We start from the raw sequence: 25147 nt of genomic DNA, 5'->3' as shown, positions 1-25147 counted from the left end.
TTACTGTATGGGCAAAAGCGCCCACGGTAAAGATGGCGTCCTCGACGGCTGACGTAATGATGCCATCCGTAGACCTTTCTCTTCCGGTCCATGTGGTGTGAGGTAGAGAGGAGCTCTCGGTAGCTGTCGCCATGAAAGTGAAGGTTTTGTGCCGGAATCCGGACGACTATGTGCGGGAGACCAAAAGGGACCTGCCTAAAGGTGAGACTGGAGCGTCCGCGCTGTGCATGACGGGATTGTGTGTGTGTAAGAAGGGTTCATGGTGCTCGCTATACTGGTCACGTGATGATTTGATTGAACTATAGTAACACAACTTTATTTGTTGCTTCTTTTTTTTCACAAGCAATTTCTATCTGTCCGGAGAAGTGTGTGATCTTATAGTGCTCTATAGTCATTGTCTGTCCAGAATTTACTCCTTTGTGACAGCGCCCCCGCTGGTGGGAGGACTGTTTAGCAAGTGTTGGTTACTGGCTGTCAGGGCATGCTGGGAGTTGTGGTTATAAAACATCTGATGAGCCTCAGGATATAGACTATAACCGTAGTGGCATGGATGGGGTTTGTCTTTATAAAAACCCATTAAAGGGGTTATCCAGCATTAGCTTTGGCTGTCCAGGCATGATGGGAGTTGTAGTTTTGCAACAGCTGGAGAGCCAAGGTTCCCTACCCCTGCTGTAGATGGTCGGCATCTTGGGTAACATCGGTATTAACTATAATTTTTTTCCCTTTCAGTTCCACGTAACTATGACCCCTCCCTCCACCCGTTCGAGGTGCCGCGGGAATATGTCCGAGCCTTGAACGCCACCAAGCTGGACCGTGTATTCGCTAAGCCTTTTGTTGCGGCGCTGGAAGGTCATAGAGATGGGATCAACTGTATAGCGAAACATCCCAAGAGCCTGTCCACAGTGCTGTCCGGGGCCTGTGATGGAGAGGTGAGTGTCTGGACACACAGCAATCTCTTTTATCGAGCAGAAACAATGTTGCACGTCTTGGTTAAACCCCCGGATTGCACTTTGATGTACATAATGTCACAGGCTCGGCAAGTCTTGGCCGCAGCAGTCATGGCTTCTATGGTAGAAACACAAAGGGACTGAACTCTCATTGTTACCTTCCCGTATGTAACTACAAAAGTAAAATTGGAAAACGGCAGACTACACAGGGTGTTTGTAGTCTGTTACCACGGAGACACATAGGCCTGTGTAAGAATTGCTTACACCAAGCAATTTAATGACCACCTTTACCTGTTTTTAACCATGGTCATTAAGAGACTTTGGGCTTAGTGGGTGCGGGATGACAGCCAGGCCCAGAGAGGCCGATCCTGGCAGTTTAACCCTTTACAAGCTGCAGTCAAGTCATGACTAGAGATGAGTGGAATATCAGTTTTTGACTTCCGGTAGCTGAAGAAGGATGGATACAGCTTAAGGGCTGTATCCATGTTTTCCAGGGAGTCCTACAGCTGCATCCAACTTCTCCAGCCACAGGTTATCAAAGGCTGATAGTCCAGAAGGTCACAAAACCCAAACTTAGGGCCCTATAACAGGGGGCAATATTCTGACCAATCAGACCAATTTGGGCAGATATTTCCTTGTGTAATAAAGACAACGATCAGCCAAGGATCCGATCTTTCAACGGGTGTAAAAAAAAAAAAAAAAAAAAATCGTCCAACCGTGCATCACTCATCATGTAACAGGAGGTGCTTGGTCTGTGGCTGATGACAAAGTAGAGAGAATAATAAAAGCTGTAATTTACCTCTCCACGCTCCCTGATGTTCTTTCAGCTCCTCGCAGCCACCACTGAAGCTTCTGCTGTCTCTGCAATGACAGGCCACCCAGCCAATCACTGGCTGTGACTCTGTCCCATCTTGGCCAGTGATTGGCTGAGTCACCTAACACTCGAGCAGTGCCAGCGGCTGCTGTGGGAAACATGGGGAGAAGGATGGCAGGAAGCCAAGGAGCGCTGGAAGGATATTATTTTCTATATCTGTAGCAAGGGCTGCACGGACATTGCTAAATAAATATATATACATACACTACCGTTCAAAAGTTTGGAATTTCCTTATTTTTGAAGGAAAAGCACTGTACTTTTCAATGAAGATACAGTGAAGAGGCGGCTGCGGGATTTTGGGCTTCAGGGAAGAGTGGCAAAGAAAAAGCCATATCTGAGACTGGCCAATAAAAGAAAAAGATTAAGATGGGCAAAAGAACACAGACATCGGACAGAGGAAGACTGGAAAAAAGTGTTGTGGACGGATGTATCCAAGTTTGAGGTGTTTGGATCACAAAGAAGAACGTTTGTGAGACGCAGAACAAATGAAAAGATGCTGGAAGAATGCCTGACGCCATCTGTTATACATGGTGGAGGTAATGTGATGGTCTGGGGTTGCTTTGGTGCTGGTAAGGTGGGAGATTTGTACAGGGTAAAAGGGATTCTGAATAAGGAAGGCTATCGCTCTGCAACGCCATGCCATACCCAGTGGACAGCGCTTGATTGGAGCCAATTTCATCCTACAACAGGACAATGACCCTAAACACACCTCCAAATTGTGCAAGAACTATTTACAGCAGAAGCAGCAGCTGGTATTCTATCATAGGTAATGGAGTGGCCAGCGCAGTCACCAGATCTGAACCCCATTGAGCTGTTGTGGGAGCAGCTTGACCGTATGGTACGCCAGAAGTGCCCATCCAACCAATCCAACTTGTGGGAGCTGCTTCTAGAAGCGTGGGGTGCAATTTCTCCAGCTTACCTCAACAGATTAATAGCTAGAATGCCAAAGGTGTGCAATGCTGGAATTGCTGCAAAAGGAGGATTCTTTGACAAAAGTAAAGTTTGATTTAAAAACAATGTTATTTCACATACAAATCATTATTTCTAACCTTGTCAATGTCTTGATAAGTGTGACTTTTTATGGAAAACACAATTATTTGGGTGACCCCAAACTTTTGAACGGTAGTGTGTGTGTGTGTGTGTGTGTAATATATATACAGACCCACACACGCAGCCCATGCTCCACGATTGTCTAGGAGATCAACTCTAGCTTACATAGAATATCAGACAGTGTAATACGGCCCTTATTGTAAGTCTCTAGTCTTGACTTCAGCATGTAAGGTATCTGTGGGGCTCAGAGGCCCCACAGGGCCTTTCTCCATGACTTAACATCTTTAGGGTAAATTCACACGGATGGATCCGCAGCGGATTTTTCGCTGCGATTTACATCCCGCTGGGAGTATGTACGTGACAGCGCCATTAATCCCCCGCCGGTCGGAGCATACTATAACTCCTCCTTCGACTTGCTTCAGGGGCTTCTGGTGTCTTCACATCCCGTTCAGCAAATTACTGGCTGCGGCGGTGCAGCACACTGATTGGCTGAGCGGGATGTCAACCCAAGAAACCCTGAAGCAAGCCGAAGCGGGGAGGAGGTTATGTATGCTCCAGCCGGCGTGGGGTTAATGGCGCTTTCATGTACATACTCTCAGTGGGATTTAAATCCCACTGCGAGTATGTATCCTCATTGAAAGTCATCGGCATAGGATGCACATCGTATTTCGCTCCAATTTCGCAGCGTAAAATCCACTGGTAGCTTCACACGTACCGGATTTGCAGCCGATTTCTTGCTGCGAGTTTGCAGCGAAATCCGTTGCGAATCCATGTAGTGTGAAGTTTAATGGGGTTACATACCCGCAGCGGGATTTTCATTCTGCTGCCAGTATGTAACACGGCCCCTTTAACCCTCCGCAGCCCACAGCCCGGAGCATACATTACCTGCTCGGCGCCGCGGCTGTGTGTGATAATCCCGTCTCCCGCCGGTCACCATCAGCCAATCAGTGCTGCCCGTACACTAATTGGCTGATGGGGACCGACGGGAGCCTCACACGCAGCCGCGGCGCCGAGCAGGTAATGTATGCTCCGGGCTGTGTGTTGTGTGTGGCGGGCTGCGGGGAGTTAAAGGGGCATACATTTTCATTCCGCTGCAGGTATTTAACCCCATTGAACTTCACACTACATGGATTTGCAGCGGATTTCGCTGCAAACTCGCAGCGTGAAATCCACTGTGAATCCGGTACGTGGTAATTTAGAGACGCATTAAGTAATTGTTCTGGTTGACACTTAATTAATACACAGCAATTCTGTATAAATATATTTTTTCAGGTTAAGATCTGGAACCTGGCCACAAGACAGTGCACCCGAACAGTACAGGCACATGACGGCTTCGTCCGGGGGATGTGTGTCCGATTCTGCGGGACTTCGTTTTTCACGGTAAGGAGATGTAATTGAGCCGTATCTGTGTGATATAATATACAAGATTCTATCACAGTGATATAATGAATTATATAATACAGTCCACGTGAATTACAAATGAGTGGGAAAGGAAAAAACAATAGTTATAATACCAGGGGGAGGTGGATGGCTGACACATGGAGTGTAAAAAAAACAAAAAAAAACCTTCACGTACGTTTATATACATATTTATGACCTGTCCCCTTTTGTGCATTAGGTTGGTGACGATAAGACTGTGAAACAGTGGAAGATGGAAAGTCCAGGATATGGCGAGAAAGAGGAGCCGCTCCATACAGTTCTAGGAAAGGTAAAGTACTGATAGGATCAGATGTATGGTCATGTGCACAGTTGTGCAAGTTGATGGCCAACCCACATACAAAGCTGCCTGAGGAAAAATAGTCTGCGTTGTAGCTGCCAGGTTTGAACTAACCTCAGCATTTCAGTTTTTGGCCTGTATAATTTTTTTCCCTTTCTTCTATAGAAAAATGTAGGTAAATAATTAAGAGGCATCCTGGGAAAAAAGGTTTTGTTTTTATATGTAGCATAGGAGTGTATGAGTGACGCATCTCCTGTGTACCTCATAAAGCTAACATCAGACTCCCCTCCTCCAGGCTGTGCTGCCCTACTCTGGTGTTTTTGTCCATAAGATGGCTGACATGGAGGAGCATGTGACCATGCCCCGCCCAAGTGTTCAACATTGAGCTTGTATATGCCTATGGTGGACACTGGGGGCGGAGCATGGTCACATGCTCCTCCATGTTGGCCATCTTATGGACAGACTCGCCACAGAGCAGGACAGCACAGACTGGAGGCGGGGAGTCTGATTTCAGTTCTGAGGTACACCGGGAGCTGCTGTCAGTAAGTGCAGTGAGTACATATACTAATACTGTACTGAACTATTTTACTATAAAGTTGCCAACCCCTTTAACATATAGATGAGCTTGGACAGTGTTGGAGGTAATACGTTTGTCCTGCATACGTAATATGAGTACCTAGTGAATGAGTACAGTTTCTAGACACCTGTGTAAGTCTGTGCACATTTTGAGACAGTAAGGAACGCTGGGAGAGTTCTGCTTTGAATCTTGCAGTGTGTTCTTCTGGCCTATAATACTCAGATTCAGTACAAGCTACTCAGCCTTCTACCCTATTACTGCTCAAAGGACAGTAGGGGGGGGGGGGACATCTCGTAGTGACATGAGTCCACAGAATGCAGGATGCAGTAGACCAGTGCTGGCAAACTTTCAACCCTCCAGCTGTTGCAAAACTACAACCCCCATCATACCTGTGCAGCCAAAGCCATATCTCTTGTTATCCAGGCAGGATGGGAATTGTAGTTTTTCAACAGCTTGGATGGCCAAGGTTTGCCATCACTTCCATAGACAGTCCATAGAAAGTCTGTTTACTGAGTCTCACTCTTTTCTTTACAGACAGTCTTCACAGGTGTGGATCACCACTGGAGGGATGCTGTTTTTGCTACATGTGGACAGCAAGTGGATATCTGGGATGAACAGAGGAACTCTCCTATGCGCTCCTACACCTGGGGCGTGGACAGCCTCCATGCTGTCAAATTTAACCCAATTGAGGTAACACGGTTCTGCTCTTTTTTTGATAAATGTTGTGGTGTTGCATGGCGTCTTTACTGTTTGGCTCCTTATGTAAAAAGAGTTTACAGGAGAACAGTGATAGAAACTTGGGAACATTCCCATCACAATCATTTACTGGTGGGGTATTCCCTTCTAGATGTTTATGGCTTCTACACAGGATACACCATACATGTCTTATAGGTGCTGGTCCCAGCTCTGTTCCCAGCAAATACTCAGTAATTGCTGTCACTTCCATATTCTGAATAGAGAGTCTACACAAAGCCCTATCTCCGGTCTGGTGGCAAAGTTGGCATCCAAATCTGTGCCACATTCATGGTGTACCCTGTACATAGTCTACATGTGTAATGTGGGAATACCCATAGTGATTGAAGAAACATCCACTGAAGAGTTTTAAGGGGGTCGTCTTACATAGAAATAGAAGCAAAGAAATATTTTGTTTCCAATTCTCAAGGTTTTCAAGATCTGTTTGCTGTCAATCAGCAGGAACTAGAGATGAACACATGCTCAAGCATGCTCATAGAGATCATTCGCCCTTTGATTACTGGTGGCTGAAGACATTGGATGCAGCCCTAGGGAGTCTGGGAAACATGGATACAGCTTGTGGCTATATCCATGTTTTCCAGGCAGCCTGCAACAACTTCAGCCACCGGTATTCAAATACCAGATGATCAGACTCGACTATGCTGGAGTTGTACTAATCTCTAGTAGGAACCATTAGGGCGTCACACTGATTTGGACTTGGAATCCTAACCAATTTCCTTGCCACCATTGGCGCGGTTCTGCATGAGAAAAAAACGTCTCCCATCAACTTTAATGGAAAATTCCACAACACAGTTTTTAGAAAATGCATTTTTTAAATTTCTTTTTGGCATAAAAAGAGACTGACCCTCACATTTCTAGACCTTTCTACGTAGATGTTCCCACTGAAATAAATGGAAGCTTTCAAATCTGCATAAATATCCACATTAAAAAAATCCCCATCAGCATACACATAGATTTCACACATGGATTTTGACAATTCCCCAAGCTGTAGAGATGAATTCACTTGTGGCAGATACGTTGCAGAGTTTTACAATCGGAGCAGGTGCATTTCTATTGTAGTTACATTGTGGGTCTCACCTCTGTTATTGTCACTGGGGTCAGATCCGCTGTGTATCATAATCTGCGAATGGGGATTCGTTGTGTTTGGATATATAACACATAGTATATTTTGTCAACAAAAAGTGCATCGAATGCTCCAAACATTACAATGGGTATTTCTATAGGAATCCAAATTCTGCAGATTTGTTAGCTGAGCACATGACTTCTGTCATGTCATTTTACACTGTTGCCTCCCATAAAGTATAACATGCACATGCAGATGTAGCTGTGCCGCCCCCGCCTTGTTGCTGTGAGAGGAGAAGCATGGACTCCCTCTATTACGTGCAGTGTTAATAATATTTTCCTTCTGTGTGAAATACTGCTGACACCTTTATTTTTCAGGCACACATTATAGGAAGCTGTAGTGCAGACAGAGGGATCGTCCTGTATGACATGAGGAAACCTACACCACTGAAAAAGGCAAGTGCTCCATTGTGTCAGTGACCAGATACCTGCCCTCAGCCCAACCCCACATGCCATGTGTGCCCAGCTGGGTTGCTTCAGATTTTGTAACGTTATAAAAGTTTTAACTAGTCAGTGCCTGAACATTCAGTCCCCGACTATTGGCTGGACCATGCGGAGAAAGCACTTCTCCCTAATCTCTGTGCTTGACTGAGGAGGACCCATAAAACTTTCAGCATGTCATATACACCTGTCAGAAGTTTTGATTTGTCCAGTTTGAGTATTCAGAACCTCTTTTTTTTTTTTTTTTTTTTTTTTTTTCATGGTTTATGCAAAAAAAAAAAGGATGAAAAAACAGATGGACTTGTATAAATCTGTTTTGATTTGCTTTTCTATTGACTTCCATTATAAAAAGAAAAGAAGAAAAAACCTGATCAATCCACATTCATTTTTTTTAAACATATTTTATTGATACTTTTGCAATTTTATAGTACAGATATCCATATCGTGGTAAATACTTGTAATCAAAGTATTTTAGGAGTGATACTTTTATTGGCCAACAAAAAATTGTTAGAGCTGTGAGCTTTTGGGATTCAAAAGATCCCTTCGTCAGACAAGTTCACAAATAAATGAAACAGCACAACATTCTAGGGATGTTACAAGCAAGAAGGGAGAGACATCTGTGAATGGGGGAGGGTTGAGGGGGTATATACATCACATAGATAAGCCTACATGATAAAGTGTACCCAATGCCCCACAGGAATCTACATTGGGAAAACAAAACAAATTACAAACTAGAATGAACATATAGACATACAATAAAAAGTCTCAACACTCCCGTAGGCCAACATTTTTTAGCACTGGACCATAGAGTAACAGATTTAAAGGTTATGGTCCTCAAAGGTCACTTCCAGAGTGACAGAGAGAGGAAAGTGTGGGAATTCAAATTGATAAAAACATTCCAGTCATTAACACATGGATTAAACCTGGCACCTGGATTTATGACCCACTACATGGACTAAACCTGGCACCTGGATTTATGACCCACTACATAGACACACTCCACAGATAAGACTGAACTGACCAAGAATCCTGGACTTCCAAATAAGCTTTAATTTACAACAAGTCCTTCTTTATTGCCCTGGCTTATCTATGTGATGTGTATATACCCCCCCCCCTTATTCACAGATGTCTCTCACTTCTTGTTTGTAACATCCCTAGAATGTTGTGCTGTTTCTGTAAGTCATTCATTTGTGAACTTGTCTGACGAAGGGATCTTGTGAATCCCGAAAGCTCACAGCTCTAACAATTTTTTGTTGGCCAATAAAGGTATCACTCCTAAAATACTTTGATTACAAGTATTTACCACGATATGGATTTTTCTGGCTAACACGGTACCATTCTATAAATTTTTTTTTTTCTAACCATAGTACAGATGTTAATTACAAGATATGGAAAGTATGACATCTTATAAAAAAATATTAATAAATGAGACAGCGAACAGCGGATATGCGGTGTAGAAGGGTAATCCAGATAATGGACGGGGCATATCCAAGTAGTTTAATACTCTTCTGGATTTACTTAGATGGGATCTTTTGTCTCCATGAAATAAGGTTGCAGTCACCACAGCTATAGCAAACTGTACCAGAAAAACTGTACATATTGAATAGAACAAAAAATACAATCAAACCAATTTACATGTACTTGGGTGGATGGTTATTGTTTTGAACTCTGGAGAGAATGGATCTTTTAATTATAATAGATTGGATCACAGTCATTGTTGAATAGATATGAAATTATGAACGTGAACGTCTATGGGAGTTGATAAGGATTATAAGGAGTATGTATGAGATGTTTTTGATCCCTTTTTTTATGGAAGTCAATCGAAAAACGGATCCACGTAAATGCATCTGTTTTTTCATAATTCAAATACCTATGTGTTTTGGGCTTGCAAGCCCTTAATCATGGCTCTGTCACGCTGGGTCACGTGGAGATCCACATAATGCAGGGCTGTTGCCTGTTACGGACTGGGAAGCAAGCGCATTCCGGTCCCCACAGTGATTCCTAAGCATAGCGGCACACTTGTTTGTGTGGCCAATGGCTGACTGCAGCAAAGGGGCACAAACATTGAAGCCTTGGCTTACAGAACAGCTCTGGACATCTCAGACGGGCCTAAGAGGCTCCATAATTATTCTATGAAGTATACAAGTAGTTATGCAAACTGGAGACTTGACAGATTCTCCTTTTTATGTGTAGTTTACTTTTTGTGTTACTTAGAATAATGGAGGTTTCTCTCTTTTTCCCACGGCAGGTAATTTTAGAAATGAGGACAAATGCTCTGTGCTGGAACCCTATGGAAGCCTTTATATTTACAGCAGCCAATGAGAACTACAAGTAAGTGTAAATGGCACCTATAATGGCAGTCTGCACACTGTCTAGCACACGGGTGTCTGATTTTGGTTAGTTGGTAGTCACTATCTGCTGTAATACCTGGTAAGTGCCCAATTTCCCTGCAGCGCCACCTCAGGAGAAATAAAGCATTACACAATATCTATTCAATCAAATAGGTTGTTTGTTAGAGGACAGGTCCTTCAGAGTGAGAGACACTCTTTATAACTACTCAGGCCAAGAGATGAGCATCCCCACCTATACCTCAGTATTTACTAACGGAGTTTCTAAACTATAGCTATTTTTAACAAGGTGAACAGAAAGAGTTACTTTCCTCTGATTTACAACTTTATCTGAGTTACATGTCTGTAGATTTCTCTCTGACTTCATCAACTATTACCATGATTCTCACTGTATTGTCCCGCCTGCAGACTGTACACATACGACATGAGAAACATGCAAGCCCCCATACAGGTGCACATGGACCATGTGTCGGCTGTCCTGGATGTCGACTACTCTCCAACTGGGAAAGAATTTGTGTCTGCCAGCTTTGATAAATCAATCCGCATCTTTCCTGTTGATAGTGGAAACAGCAGGTGAGTTTCGTTCCAGACCCTTTAAAAGGGTTATCCAGCGCTATAAAAACATGGCCACTTTCTTCCAGAGACAGCACCACTGTTGTGTCCAGTTTGGGTGCAGGTCATGCTACTCAGTTCCCGTGAATGGAGCTTAATTGCAAACCCCACCTGACCTGGAGACAAGAGTGGTGCTGTCTCTGCAATACAGTGGCCATGTTTTTGAAGCACTGGATAACCCCTTTAAATAGGATAGAATGTTAGAGGTTTTCCAAAACATTTTTTTATAATAAGGTTTTATAAAAAATATTTATAAAATCTGTTCGAGCCTAAATGGTACCTCTAAAAATGACAGATGTGACACACAAATACAGTCCTGACAAAGCTCAGAATCAGTCAGAATATGGCAGTGGATTGTAAATATGACAGGTCATGGCAGCGCCACACCTGTCCACAGGTTGTGTTTGGTATTGAAGCTCGTCCCCATTCACTGCAGTGATGTAATACTAAACATAACCTGCAGACAGGTTTAGCATAGTTGTCCGTGCAGCCAGATGTTCCTGGGTAACCTCAGAGATGATGATTTAATACCCAGTGAAAGAATATCACTTCCACTACGTCAGCATGGCTCTATAGTAAGGAGATGTCTTACAAAACTACAATTCCCATCATGCCTGGACAGCCAAATCTAAAGCTTTGGCTGTCCAGGCATGATGGGAATTGTAGTTTTTGCAACAGCTGGAGATCCAAAGTTTCCCCATCCCTTAGTTATGACTGCATCAGCATTGACACCATTACAGGAACTTTTTGGTTTTTTAACATCTTCGTGACCTGTCATCCATAAATGGGGAACCATTGCTCCTTTTTTGTGAACACATTGCCATGCTGTATATGTGAGACATGTCTTACTGATAGATACAACTATCCCGGTGGTTTATTTGCTACATAGCAGTCGCAGTAAGTCATGTGTTGAACACGAGAACTAACCCTAAACTGTACTATTACTCACAGGGAAGTGTATCACACCAAGAGGATGCAGCACGTCACCTGTGTCCGGTGGTCCTCCGACAGCAAATACATTCTGTGCGGCTCCGACGAAATGAACATCCGTATTTGGAAGGCAAACGCCTCAGAGAAACTTGGCCTGGTAAGATTTTTTTTTTTGTCGGCACAGTCCAGGAAAGCAATCGATTAATTGCAGCTGCAATGCACCTATGGGCAGATTATACAGCAGTGCTCAGTAATAGAAATGTGAATCACACCAGGCCGTGACTCATGCCATCCAACATCAGCCTGACTCACTCACTAGCACCTTCACCGCTTCTTTTATTGTCCCTCATTTGATGCTAAGATCAGCATTAACATTTACAGGCAGAGAGCGTAGAAAGGGATATTCTGGTTTCGGGTTATTCTCAGGTCCTTATGATGTTGCAGATCTAAGCTTGCAGCCTCTCTATAGAAACTTTCATTGTCTGTACGATGATCACACAAGAGCACAGCTTGTTACTAGACGCGGTCTGATAAATGCCCCGCTCCTGGGTGGTCATGGTGGGACCAGGAGAGTCATTGAAGGGTCCTATTAAATGGCAGCAAGCAGAGATCTGGAAAGCAGAGGAGTTGGTGGTGAAGGTAGATCGGAAAATCGTGTCTTTTTTTTAAATCACACGGAGAATAACATTTCTTTAAAGTTTTTCCTCTCCCGATCAGCCATTAGATTAAAAGCACTGACAGGTGAAGTGAATAGCTGATTATATTGACCATGGTGCCTGTCATTGGGTGGCATCTATTAGTCAGCAAGTTACCTGTCAGTTCTTATAGTTTATATAGAGAGGAGGAAAAATGGGATGTGATTGTAGGGATCAGAGGGACTCTGACCGGGCCCCAAAAGTGATATCTGTATGACTGGGTCTTGTGGAGTATTCCAGTATAGATTGGTTAGTACCTTCCAAATATGATTGGTGATAGGAGCTGATGGATGTATATAGGCAGTGAAGGCTAGTCTGTGTGATCTCACAGAAGAGCTGCTGTAGAAAAGATTGCTAAATAAACTCCCTGCTGGTTATGATACAAGTGTCAGAACGCTCAGGGCATTGCAGCTGCTTGGTGGACAGTCAGAGCGCCCATGCTGGTCCCTGTCCAGTGGGCATCAGAACGGGACCATGGAGTAATGGAAGAAGGTGGTCTGGTCTGATAAATCACATTTTCTTTTACATCATGAGGGTGGCCAGGTGGGTGACTTTTCTGGTGAAGAAATAGTACCAGGAGGCACTATGGGAAGTCAAGCTGGTAGAGGCAATGTGATTGTATAGAACAGGTCTTCTCCCCTTTATCTGGTGGAAAAACAAATCTTATCCGTAGAGGCTGGACCCCACAACTTATAGAGCTTATAGGGCCTGCTGCTAATGTCTTGGGGCAGATGCCACACAACATCTTCAGAGGTCTTGTGAAGTCCACATCTGGGTCAATGGGTCAGTGATGTTTTGGCCCAACGAGGGGGATGTATACAATACTATGCCGGTAGTTTCACTGTTACGGCTGATCGGTGTATTTATCTATATTAGGTTTGGCATTAACCTTTTTTTTCTTTTTTTCGGACATTAGGGAACAAAGTGTTTTTTATTTTTTTTTTATTTTTTTATTTAGGAAATATGGTCTTGGGTTACAATTAAAGATGAGCGAACCTGGAGCATGCTCGAGTCCATCCGAACCTGAACGTTCGGCATTTGATTAGTGGTGGCTGCTGAAGTTGGATAAAGCCCTAAGGCTATCTGGAAAACATGGATATAGTCATTGGCTGTATCCATGTTTTCCAGACAACCTTAGAGCTTTATCCAAGTTCTGCAGCCCCCGCTAATCAAATACCGAATGTTGGGGTTCGGATCGACTTGAACCCGAACCCGGTTCGCTCATCTCTAGTCATGACCTTATGGTACCACTCTGCCAGTCAGGCTTGGGGCATCCCCTTATTGCCAACCCTCAGCTGCACATCTGCTTCCGTTTGATGATGGAAGTGGTAATGGCTAGTTAACATGGAAACATAGACGATTGTTAGCAGAAAAAGACCCCAGACAACAGCCTTAGCAAGTAGGGCGAAGCACTGCTTCTCTTCCTTCAGTGCAGGGGGGGGGGGGGCTCCATAGCCATGCAATGCAGTGAGGAGAGAGATGGGGAGAGAAGCACTCAGCTGACCGCTTCTCTGCCTGTTCTAACAATAGGTGGGGTCTCAGTATCAAGCACCCTGACTGATGAGAACCTGACATCCATGAGGTGTCAAAAGTTTTATTTCTGTGTATGACATTGACAATTTCCATCAGGAACGACTTGATGCAGAATTCTTGTTTCTTGGGAATTTAGTTAAAAAAAATCCAGGCAAACGTCATCCTATCCTAACAAGTGGAATTAGATCTAACCGCAGAATGTGTTCTGGTTCTTGACCGTCCAGGTTAATATCACTTCTATAGGAAGGAATGGCGTGTCCGGTGTATCCCTAAACAACCTCCTTTCCTTTACCTTCTCTAAGTCCATTAAGGTGCCAGAAATTGTCCTGCAAATCAGTTTACAAATGTTTGCTCGACAAACCGCAAGAGCAAGTAAACATCACAACCATGAATAATTAAGGATGTTTTTTAGTGTTATGCAAATCCCTACAACCAGCAGCCTTTCCAGAGCGAATCCATCAAACGCTTCCGGCCACATGGAGGCGCCATCCAGCCTCGCACCGCTGCAGGTGACTCCCGGCACCCATAGGCTTATTTATTTCTCAGCGTTCAGGTCATTGCTCAACACTTTAACAAGAAAACACAATTAATTGAATCCTAATTTGTTTACCTCCTAGCATGCGTCCAATGCAAATAGCCAAGGAGAGGGTTACATTGTAGCCATTAAATGACGGAGGGCATCCGCAGGGGTCCGGGAGGGGGGTTCATTTCCTTCACTTACTGCTTAGATGAGGGCTCCAATGTAACGCTGATGGTGACCTCTTTACATTTTCTTAACGTCTGATCGCCCCGGGGTGTTGGGCTATGTTAAAGGGAAACAGATGCTATACTCTCCAACCTGTGGCTCTCTAGAAATTGCAATACTACAATTCCCATCATGCCCTTAGAGCTACATAACAGTGTTCACAAACCTGTTGTACACAACAGTGTTCACAAACCTCCCATCATGCCCTTCGGCTGTCAGGGCATGATGAGAGTTGTAATTTTGCAACTGCTGGTGAGTCAGAGGTTGGCGAACACACTGCTTTGAAGGATGAAGAATATGAGGGCATGATGGGAGTTGTAGTTTTGTAACAGACGGAGGGCGAAACGGGCAATTTCACGTAACTTCCATAGAAGTGAATGGAAGGAGGTGGCCCTTTTTTGGCCAACTTATCTTGTGTATGAGTGTTTTCTCATCACCAAGAGTATTCATCACCTATTAAAGTGTCTGGCATATGGACCCCTCATTCTTGTGATCGCTGGAGACCCCCCAATGATAGGATAGATGATGAGTGTTGTTAGTGGGATAACCCCCCTCTGCGGAGCTCCAGGGTCCGATATGCCTCTTGAGTTTACAACATCTTCCAGGAAAAAAAAAAAAAAAGCACAGTCCTCCTCATCGGTTCTGCTGAAACGGTTAATCCTGCTGCCTTCCCGGTAATGGACTGCGCACACCGGTTTTGGTCGAGGAAAGTGTTTAGTTTGTACCAAATCAGCAACAATCCCTTTTACTGTTCTTCAATTAAATTAAAGAAAATCATTGCTTTTAATTAGAATAAAAGCCTCACTTGGAGAATGGTGACAACTTGCTGCACAATGGGAAAAACACGGGGCTGGGTCAGGGAAATGGCCGCCAGCAGTGCATGGGAAGGCGCAACGACGCTGCCGCCACCCGATAATCTGATATTTTTGGTTTTCGGACTTTGCTCCTTTCTGTGTAAATCATGGGGTAAGGCCAAATCCAGAACGTGCAAAACTGCAAGTCTAGAATTGGCTGGGTCTCCAATATGCTGAATCTCTATTCATTTATTATGTAGTTCTGTATATTTTTAAAATGTGTGGAAAAAATAAAGTAAAAAATGTACCCCATGTACTTGAAACCCAAAACCTTGGTGCTGCAAGACAACGTTGTGAACCACTGAGCTGCCATGTTGTTCTGGTGCAGTGGTAGGGAACCTTGGCTCTCCAGCTGTTGCAAAACTACAATTCCCACCATGCCTGGACAGCCAAAGCGAAGCTTTGGCTGTCCAGGCATGATGGGAATTGTAGTTTTGCAACAGCTGAAGGGCTAAAGCTTCCCAATCGCTGTTCTAGGGTAATGATTGGACGTGATGGCTTTGGCTTATCGAGATCCAGTCCTAATTTTCAGTGTTTTTCCCACTATCGCCAGGCAGGTTGTTGGCTTTCTTCATGTATCCAGTGATCTGTGTAACAGGTATTATTCTCCTTCAGGTATTAGGCCGAGAGCGGGCGGCACAGAACTACAACCAGAAGCTGAAGGAGAAATTCCAGCATCACCCACAGATTAAGAGGATCGCCCGACATCGACACCTCCCCAAGTCTATATACAGCCAGATAAAGGAGCAGCGCATCATGAAGGAAGCTCGCCGCAAGAAGTACGTACTCTCTACTCCTTGTGTTGTACTTTTTATCAGGCTGCAGTGTTCAACATAATGGGGGAGATTTATCAACATGGTGTAAAGTGAAACTGGCTTAGTTGCCCCTAGCAACCAATCAGATTCCACCTTTCATTCCTCACAGACTCTTTGGAAAATGAAAGGAGGAATCTGATTGGTTGCTAGGGGCAACTGAGCCAGTTTCACTTTACACCATGTTTGATAAACCTCCCACAATCTACCCAGTTTGATAATGGAGGGCATGACTACTGGATCTCAGCCTCTTTGTTTTGAATGGAGCAGTGAATTTTGCCACCGCTCCATTCATTGTCTATGGAGCTGCTGGGGATACCTGTGTACACAGAGCGAGGCAGCAAACATTCACAGCTCAATGCTTGATTCATAACAAAGACTTGGAGCCCTGTTCTCGAGATCACAGGAGTCCTAGTGGTTGGATCCCCTGCAATCTGACACTTATCCCCTATCCTGTGGATGGGATATAAGTGTTGAAACTCAGACCCCTTTAAGCTTTGTTCCTATAAGGCTGAGTATCCAATCCCTATTTACATGATGGCAGATAATAGTTTATCCTTCTTGGTTATATGAGATGATGTAACGTTTGCACTTTATTAATTTCTATTTATTTATTTTTTCTTCCAGGGATATGAATCGGCGAAAACACAGCAAGAAGGGCAGCGTACCCATAGTACCGGAGAAGAAGAAGCATGTGGTGGCGGTGCTGGAATAGATTCTGCTCTGTTCTTAGGATGTTCAGCGCTCCTGTCACTTGCAGTTGTTGACTCGGTTCTAGACTTTATATTATGGCATCAGGAATATCCCTGTTATGGGACAAGAGGAGGTGGACTTCAGGGAACGTCCAGAACATTCAATTTACAGCACGAATCCCTGTGTAGAAAGTTTTGTAGACCTGAAAACCATCAGCAGGAAGGATGGCTCCTGTATGAGCATCCAGTTGGGTTTTATTTTTGTTCTCTGGAACAGATTTTTTTTTTTTTCTATAAGAACTAAATGTACATGAGCAGAAGGGTGACTTACCAAACGCTCCACCTACCGACTATATTATCTCTGCAGTCATTTTGTACCTGTTTTTGCTTGTTGGAAACATCTTCAATTAAAAATATAATTCTTATCAATTTTTTTTTTTTTTGGGGGGGGGGGGGAGCGTGGAGCATGACTCTATTGGGGGGGGGGAGCGTGGAGCATGACTCTATCAATTGATGTAACACCGACAAACAAAGGGATCCATACATCTTGGGGGGAGGGGGGTCATTCACAAATTTCTGTGTCAGTACAGTCCTGCAAAGATTTAAACACTTTCCCCGCTCCTGGCATTTATGGCTCCATAGTTAAAATTTTTTCCTTTCTGTTTGCATTATAAGTATGATGGGGGCTGCACTGGGGTACATTAATACTGCAGGGGAGCACTAGGGGGGCATTATTATGGTATTACAGTGAATATTACTGGGAAAGGTCATAATAACCGATTCTAGTGGAAAAGAAAATGGAAAGAACCACCCTGATCAGAGAAGATGTCACCTGTGAATCCCTGGATGTAACACTAACATGGCCTGCAGAGCCTCTGTAATACTGGCGTGAACCTGCTGATATGCGCCACCCGCTATTTACCTCCGGATTCCAGGGCTGTACTTTATATTCCAGAGGGGTCCGGTATAGCTGTGTTTTCCGCTAATTGCTAACAATAACTGGCCTGAACGTGCTGATAGTGCCGCTTTAATGACCGCATTTCACTAAGCATTGAGCTGCTACTGTTAGCGCTGCTGAGAAGCTGATGGGAGAGATGACACTGCAGCACTGTGGATTTACAGTTACCATATCCATGTTTTCCTGGACTCCCTAGGGCTGCATCCAACTTCTTCAGCCACCGGTAATCGGACTCAAGCTTGCCCCAGTTTCGCTCATCTCTGTTCACAGGTATTTACACAAAGGATTTCTGTCCTGAGAATTATGGATAGTAAGAGATGAGAGAGAAGCCTTGATTTACCTTGCAGGTACACAGCTCAGGCTGTCCCCCTCTCTTCTGCAGAGAGCAGAAGCCTCAGCAGATGCTAAGCCTTGGCTTTACTTCCTGTGTTCTGTCCTGATCTAACTGTACTAGAGACAGATTTGCCCTGACGACAGTGGTCAGCAGATTGTAGGAAGGAGAGACTTCTAGTTGCCAAAACCTTAGAGATGAAACCTTTAGCTTTGGCTGTCCAGGCATGATGGGAATTGTAGTTTTCCAACTGTTGGAAGGCTGCAGGCTCCTCATTGCTGTGTTATATACCTCATCGGACAATAGCCTGTATGAGATCAACCCCCTACCAATAGTTTACTGTTCTCCTTTATATGTCACAATAGAAAGACTGTGTTAAAGCACCAAGAAATGTAGTAAATGTCTTCTCACCAAAATCAGATCTAAACATTTACCTACAGGGTTAATGGCACAGTCATCCTAACCTATGTATCAATGTCACAAAGTCTACTAGTCACTGGTGTACAATATCTGCACAGTCATCCTATACCTGCCAGACATCTACCTAACCTCTGTGTACACCGATCAGCTATACCAGAACAGGTAACGTGTGACAATCATATTGTCTTTGACTTAATGTGGACAGCTGGCTGTGTGCATCACTTACCTGGAGGAACTATAGGAAGGAGACAAGATGGCGGAGCAGTATGAGCAATATACTGCTGGAAACTTTGGGTCTAGGTATAATTGGCTGTTCATATATTTACTAGGCCCAGCGTAAGTACAGTGAAATGAATCATGGCCTGGCTTCACCAAGGACTAAGTTGACCGGTGCTGGTTTGGATACAGAGGCCTGGGATGGGATAACATAGTGGCTGAGGTGGTCCAGTCAGCACTACTGTAAGTTCCCCTTGGGCTGCCAAAACACCTTTCCCATTGAGACCTGGACTCCAAATGACCTTTGAAGGTGTCCTGTGGTATCTGGCACCAAGACCTGATGAACATGATACCAGTGTGATACTACATGTCCTGTACTGCAGTGTGTGTCTAGTACAGTGATTGCTAACCTTGACACTCCAGCTGTTTAAAAACTACAATTCCCATCATGCCTGAACAACCAAAGATATGGCTTTGGCTGCACAGGTATGATGGGAATTGTAGTTTTGTAACAGCTGGAGTGTCAAGGTTAGCCATCACTGGTCTAGTATCGCCTCTCTACAGTACAGTGTGATACTTCATGTCCTGTACTGCTGTGTCTAGTATCTCCTCTATACAGTACAGTGTGATACTACATGTCCTGTACTGCTGTGTGTCTAGTATCTCCTCTATACAGTACAGTGTGATACTACATATCCTGTACTTCTGTGTGTGTCTAGTATCTCCTCTCTACAGTACAGTGTGATACAGGGGCGGAACTACCGCCGTAGCAGCCGTAGCGGCTGCTACGGGGCCCCTAACATCAGGGGGCCCGTGGCCTTGGCTCCCCGAAGATGACCGCTTGCAACACCCGGCAGCCGAGCGGGCCTCCCGGGTGTTCAGTGTTCTGACTGACAGCGCGAGAAGCCATAGGCTTCCCGCCCTGTCAATCATTCTTGTGACCGCAAGCAAGCATTCTGCTTGCGATCACAAGAGTGTCCCACCCGATGAGCAGCTCTTTGGTGAAGTCCTGGCAGCGTCATCGCTGAGCGCTCAGTGTGCGCCGCGGCGGCTGGGACTTCCGGTACTAAGAACACAAACCGGAAGTCCCAGCCGCCGCGGCGCACACTGAGCGCTCAGCGATGACGCTGCCGGGACTTCACCAGAGGGCTGCTCATCGGGTGGAGGCAGAGAGAAGAGGAGACCGGCGACCGACGGGGGAGCGTGGGGTTAGGTGAGTTATGTGTTTGTTTTTTTAATCAGAGGGGCAACACTGCGGGCTATGTGGGGAAGGGGATGCACAATACTGGGGGCTATGTGGGGAAGGGGATGCACAATACTGGGGGCTATGTGGGGAAGGGGATGCACAATACTGGGGGCTATGTGGGGAAGGGGATGCACAATACTGGGGGCTATGTGGGGAGAGGGGATGCACAATACTGGGGGCTATGTGGGGAAGGGGATGCACAACACTGGGGGCTATGTGGGGAAGGGGATGCACAATACTGGGGGCTATGTGGGGAAGGGGATGCACAATACTGGGGGCTATGTGGGGGAGGGGATGCACAACACTGGGGGCTATGTGGGGAAGGGGATGCACAATACTGGGGGCTATGTGGGGAAGGGGATGCACAATACTGGGGGATATGTGGGGAAGGGGATGCACAATACTGGGGGCTATGTGGGGAAGGGGATGCACAATACTGGGGGCTTTGTGGGGAAGGGGATGCACAATACTGGGGGCTATGTGGGGGAGGGGATGCACAATACTGGGGGCTATGTGGGGAAGGGGATGCACAATACTGGGGGCTATGTGGGGAAGGGGATGCACAATACTGGGGGCTATGTGGGGAAGGGGATGCACAATACTGGGGGCTATGTGGGGGAGGGGATGCACAATACTGGGGGCTATGTGGGGAAGGGGATGCACAATACTGGGGGCTATGTGGGGAAGGGGATGCACAATACTGGGGGCTATGTGGGGAAGGGGATGCACAATACTGGGGGCTATGTGGGGGAGGGGATGCACAATACTGGGGGCTATGTGGGGAAGGGGATGCACAATACTGGGGGCTATGTGGGGAAGGGGATGCACAATACTAGGGGCTAAGGATAGACAACACTGGGGGCTAAGGATGGACAACACTGGGGGCTACATGGGGGATGCACAATACTGGGGGCTATATGGGGGATGCACAATACTGGGGGCTATATGGGGGGATGCACAATACTGGGGGCTATATGGGGGATGCACAATACTGGGGGCTATATGGGGGGGATGCACAATACTGGGGGCTATATGGGGGATGGGAATGCACAACACTGGGGGCTACCTATATGGGGGATGGACAACACTGGGGGCTACCTATATGCAGGACGGGGATGGACAACACTGGGGGCTACCTATATGCGGGACGGGGATGGACAACACTGGGGGCTACTTTTATGGGGAATGTGGGCCATCTAAAAGGGGAACTACACAGAGGGGCCATTTATGAAGGGGACTAGGGGGCATCTATAAGGGGAACTACACTGGGGGGGTTGACACAGAGGAGTCATCTAAGAGGACTACACAGAGGGGACCATATACTGTAGGGCAGGGATAGGGAACCTTGGCTCTCCAGCTATTGCAAAACTACAGCTTTATTTTTGACTGTCCATACATGATGGGAGTTGTAGTTTTGCAGAAGGTGGAGAGCAGAGATTCCCTACCTCTGATATAGGTGATGCACAGAGGGTGTCATCTACTATAAATGGATTACACAGAGGGGGATCTCTACTATAGTAGATGCACATGGGGCCATCTATATGGAGGACTGAACAAGGGGCCATCTATAAGCTGTCTACACAGAGCCTAATTTGTCTGTCTGGCAGATTCTGTGGATTTGTGGCTCGGAGTTCTTATAATGGCCCAGGACAGATGGAGAAGAAAATGAAAAGGAAACAACTCTAATGAGAGAAGGCGTCCCCTGTGAGTCACTTAATATAACTGCAGTGTAATTTATATGGTGTATAGAACCTGTGTAGAGCTGGGTTTGTTGATGGCATAGTGGTTGGTCGAGGCGGGGGGGGCCCCAATCAAAAGTTTGCTGTGGGGCCCAGCCATTTCTAGTTACGCCCCTGGTGTGATAGTACATGTCCTGTACTGCTGTGTGTCTAGTATCTCCTCTCTACAGTACAGTGTGATACTACATGTCCTGTACTGCTGTATGTGTCTAGTATCTCCTCTCTACAGTACAGTGTGATACTACATGTCCTGTACTGCTGTGTGTGTCTAGTATCTCCTCTCTACAGTACAGTGTGATACTACATGTCCTGTACTACTGTGTGTCTAGTTTCTCCTCTCTACAGTAAACCACTTAGCCTGCCTGTCCAGAGTAGTAGAAAATTCCTATAGAAATCCTCTTCTTCTGTAAACAGTTCCTGACATGGACAGAGGTGGCAGAAGACAGGACTGTGTCAGACAGGAAAGAATACACCACTTCCTACAGTACATACAGCAGCTGATAAGTATTGGAAGACTGAAGATTTTTAAATAGAAGTAATTTACAAATCTATATAACTTTCTAAAACCAGTTGATTTGAAAGAAAAAGATTTGCACTGGTGTACCCCTTTAAACCACTAATGCAAGAGTTGCCATGGGATGTCAGCTGAACACTAGAGCCAGATGGTACATCGACAGCTCTGTAGAAAGGGGACAACAGTTAGAACTTTTAGTTAAACTTTTTGGAAAATCCACTTTATACTGCGGAGAATCTTCATCAACCAACCCCTGGGAGACGTCGGCACGTGACCCCCCTGCCCTGGAATAAGAAATATTTGCATATCACAACATCATTTTAAAGGAAAACCAATAATACAAGTAAAATACAACAAAAAAGCAGATTAATATTCCAAAACCCCGAGACGATGGGTCTATTTCCGGGGACTAAGGAAGCCTCCCTAGATGCTTGGAGTGACATAGGGCCATCCATAAGGAGCGTAATAGAATGTTATAAATATAATAATATGCTGTAAGTATGAAATAAACATAATGAGCTCTTTGATTAAAACAGTTTGTCACCGAGACGCTGCTGCCGCCGCCTCATCCCGCCGCCCGGCCCCGCACACCTAACTTTTCATATTTTACTGTTCTGTGTCATTAATTTGATTCCCTACAATTCTCCTCTAATCAGAGTAATGAATAAGAAGTGTCAGCAAAGGCTTCTGGGACACAGTTCACAGCATTGGCTACATAGAATCAGTAGGACGAGAGGGAACATGACAACGGGGGGCACTTCTATTAATTAGGGCAAAGAAATAAAGAAAAATACACAAGTCTTTGAAACAGCGAGAGGAAGCGACTGAAGCTTTGTGTCTAACGCGGCTCCGAACAAAAGTACTTACCGCTTTACTCTAAATCGCTAGAAATCGCTAGGTTTTTGAGGGGGACATTGAATTTTTTTTCCCAATTGTCCCAATTTTTAAAGGGGAATCTTAGCAAATTTAGTCCAGGGTGCATTTTTTTTTATGTTGTTGTTATGTATTGTATGTATCTGAAAGATAATGGTCAATATGATGCACTTCTCCATTTCATCTCTGGGTCTCAAAGGGGTTATCCAGCGCTACAAAAACATGGCCACTTTTCCCCCTACTGTTGTCTCAAGTTCAAGTGTGGTTTGCAATTAAGCTCCATTTACTTCAATGGAACTGAGTTTCAAAACCCCACCCAAACTGGAGACAACAGTAGGGGCAAAGTGGCCATGTTTTTGTAGCGCTGGATAACCCCTTTAATCACTCTGACCTTAGCCAGCACTATGAAAATTTTTTATTATTAAAAAAATAATTGATAATGCATTCATACAGTTAACCGATAGTACAATAAGCGAATGTTATTATAATATTGTAACAAAACCCAGTTTACCTAGGCCTAGCTTACCAATAATACCGCCTTGCAAGACACAATTCATATGGCCACACACATGACTACCATATACCACTACCACAATATCCCCCCTCCCATATGGTGGTAGACACCAGCTGTATAGAGGCTGTGCAGTACGTAAAGGTAATTACAGTGCAGTTAAATCCAGTGACTCACAAGTAATCTTTTTGAAGTTGTTCTTTTTTTTTTCTTCTCATTCTGATCTAGACCACCATGAAGACTTCTTATAGCCACAATTTATCTCTGCAGAACAAACATCAATTATTGGCAGTACTTGGCCGATTATCAGACGAAAATTGTTTAGTATAACAGGACGTGTTAAAAGGCAATGATCAGCTGACGTGCACAATGTTGGCTGATTGTTCTCTATCAACATGTTGAAATGACACGATCACGACATTGACGGTCTGCTGCATGCTGCCCTGCGAAATAAGAGCGGCGGCAGCAGACAGCTGTTGACATCAATGGACAACCTCGAAGATCTAAGCAGCCTCCGAGTAGCCCCCCCGTCTGTGCGTGTAATAGCACAGGAAGTGATCAGGGAAGAAGCGAGCACTGACCTGCCTGCTCCCCGGTATCTTCCTGGCTTCTGCCCACAGCCACCGCGGGAACTGCAGAGACGGTATCTGGTTTCCATAAAATTTTATTAAGTTTTTTGGAATAGAACGAACAGCAAATAGGCACACAAGGTGGGCAGACAACGATAGCCCAGATAAACTGCGCAGCAGTATAACAGTGGTCAGAAAAATTGACATAAATAAGCGCCTGTCAGTCTTCATAACAGAACAATACATATAACCCCCCGCGATGCCCAACTGGGGCATCTACAGAGGCCTATCATAACTATATTTAGAATTCTCGCCCAAACTTAGGCCAAACAAACCTCTTCCTGGTACCATCACTTTCGTGGAACCAGGGGAGGAAAGACAAAGGTGGAGAGGAAAAAAGGAGAGAAAAACAAAAAGGGGGGAGAAAAGGAAAGGAGGGCTGAGGTGAGAGAGCCAGCCCAAGAGGAAGGAAAACAGAGAGAGAGGGAGAAGAGAGGGGGGAGTGGAGAAGGGGAGACTCACTTTACCCCCTACTCCTCCTCACAGAATGCCCCGCACAACATACAATCTCACACCGCCAATATCACCCCTAAGGGTTATCAGATAAATATGAGATCCAGGGACGTCAAACCTTATGAAATTTCTCCTCCTTGTCATTTAGGATGGCGTGCAATCGGTCATTGACCATAATCCAATTAAGTTTCACCTTTACTAATTCAAGCGGAATAACCGCTTTCTTCCAAGAAGTGGCAATTGCGATCTTTGCAGCTAAGAAAAGGAAGGAAGCAAACTGTTGGGTGGTTTTCGGCGTCCCTGGGAGCTTCACATTTAGAAGAGCATGAGATGGAGACATTCGTACATTACATTGCGTCAGGGAGTATAACATATTAAATATCCTCCTCCAAAAGCGTTTAACCTTTGGGCATGCCCACCACACATGGTACCAGAGCCGGTATCTGAAGTGACAGACCCCTCAGCCAATCACTGACTGAGCTCAGCAGCTCTCATGGCAGCTGCAGGCAGAAGCCAGGAAGCTACTGGGGAGTGAGTAGAAGCACTGGGGAGCGT

At 45.0% G+C, this 25147-nt stretch overlaps 1 protein-coding gene across 1 annotated transcript; it reads left to right on the top strand.

Annotated features, from left to right (window-relative positions):
• Positions 1-32: 32 nt before the first annotated feature.
• Positions 33-17131, top strand: DCAF13 (DDB1 and CUL4 associated factor 13). The gene is made up of 11 exons (XM_069957266.1): positions 33-201; positions 730-929; positions 4144-4251; positions 4490-4579; positions 5700-5855; positions 7359-7436; positions 9730-9812; positions 10238-10402; positions 11393-11528; positions 15814-15977; positions 16638-17131. Exons 1-11 carry the CDS (start codon positions 132-134, stop codon positions 16723-16725), a joined length of 1338 nt encoding a protein of 445 aa, XP_069813367.1. The 5' UTR covers positions 33-131; the 3' UTR covers positions 16726-17131.
• Positions 17132-25147: the final 8016 nt, after the last annotated feature.

Source organism: Dendropsophus ebraccatus, chromosome 2 (genome assembly GCF_027789765.1).
Source record: "Dendropsophus ebraccatus isolate aDenEbr1 chromosome 2, aDenEbr1.pat, whole genome shotgun sequence".
Lineage (NCBI taxonomy): Eukaryota > Metazoa > Chordata > Amphibia > Anura > Hylidae > Dendropsophus > Dendropsophus ebraccatus.
This window is presented reverse-complemented; position numbering and strand designations above follow the sequence as displayed.

What these genes read in the sequence shown, in the direction of transcription:
- DCAF13 (XM_069957266.1), top strand. Translation starts at nt 132, where the DNA reads ATGAAAGTGAAGGTTTTGTGCCGGAATCCGGACGACTATGTGCGGGAG. An exon ending in CCGGGGCCTGTGATGGAGAG is followed by an intron (nt 930 to 4,143) that starts GTGAGTGTCTGG and finishes ATATTTTTTCAG; the next exon opens with GTTAAGATCTGGAACCTGGC. An exon ending in AACCTACACCACTGAAAAAG is followed by an intron (nt 7,437 to 9,729) that starts GCAAGTGCTCCA and finishes TTCCCACGGCAG; the next exon opens with GTAATTTTAGAAATGAGGAC.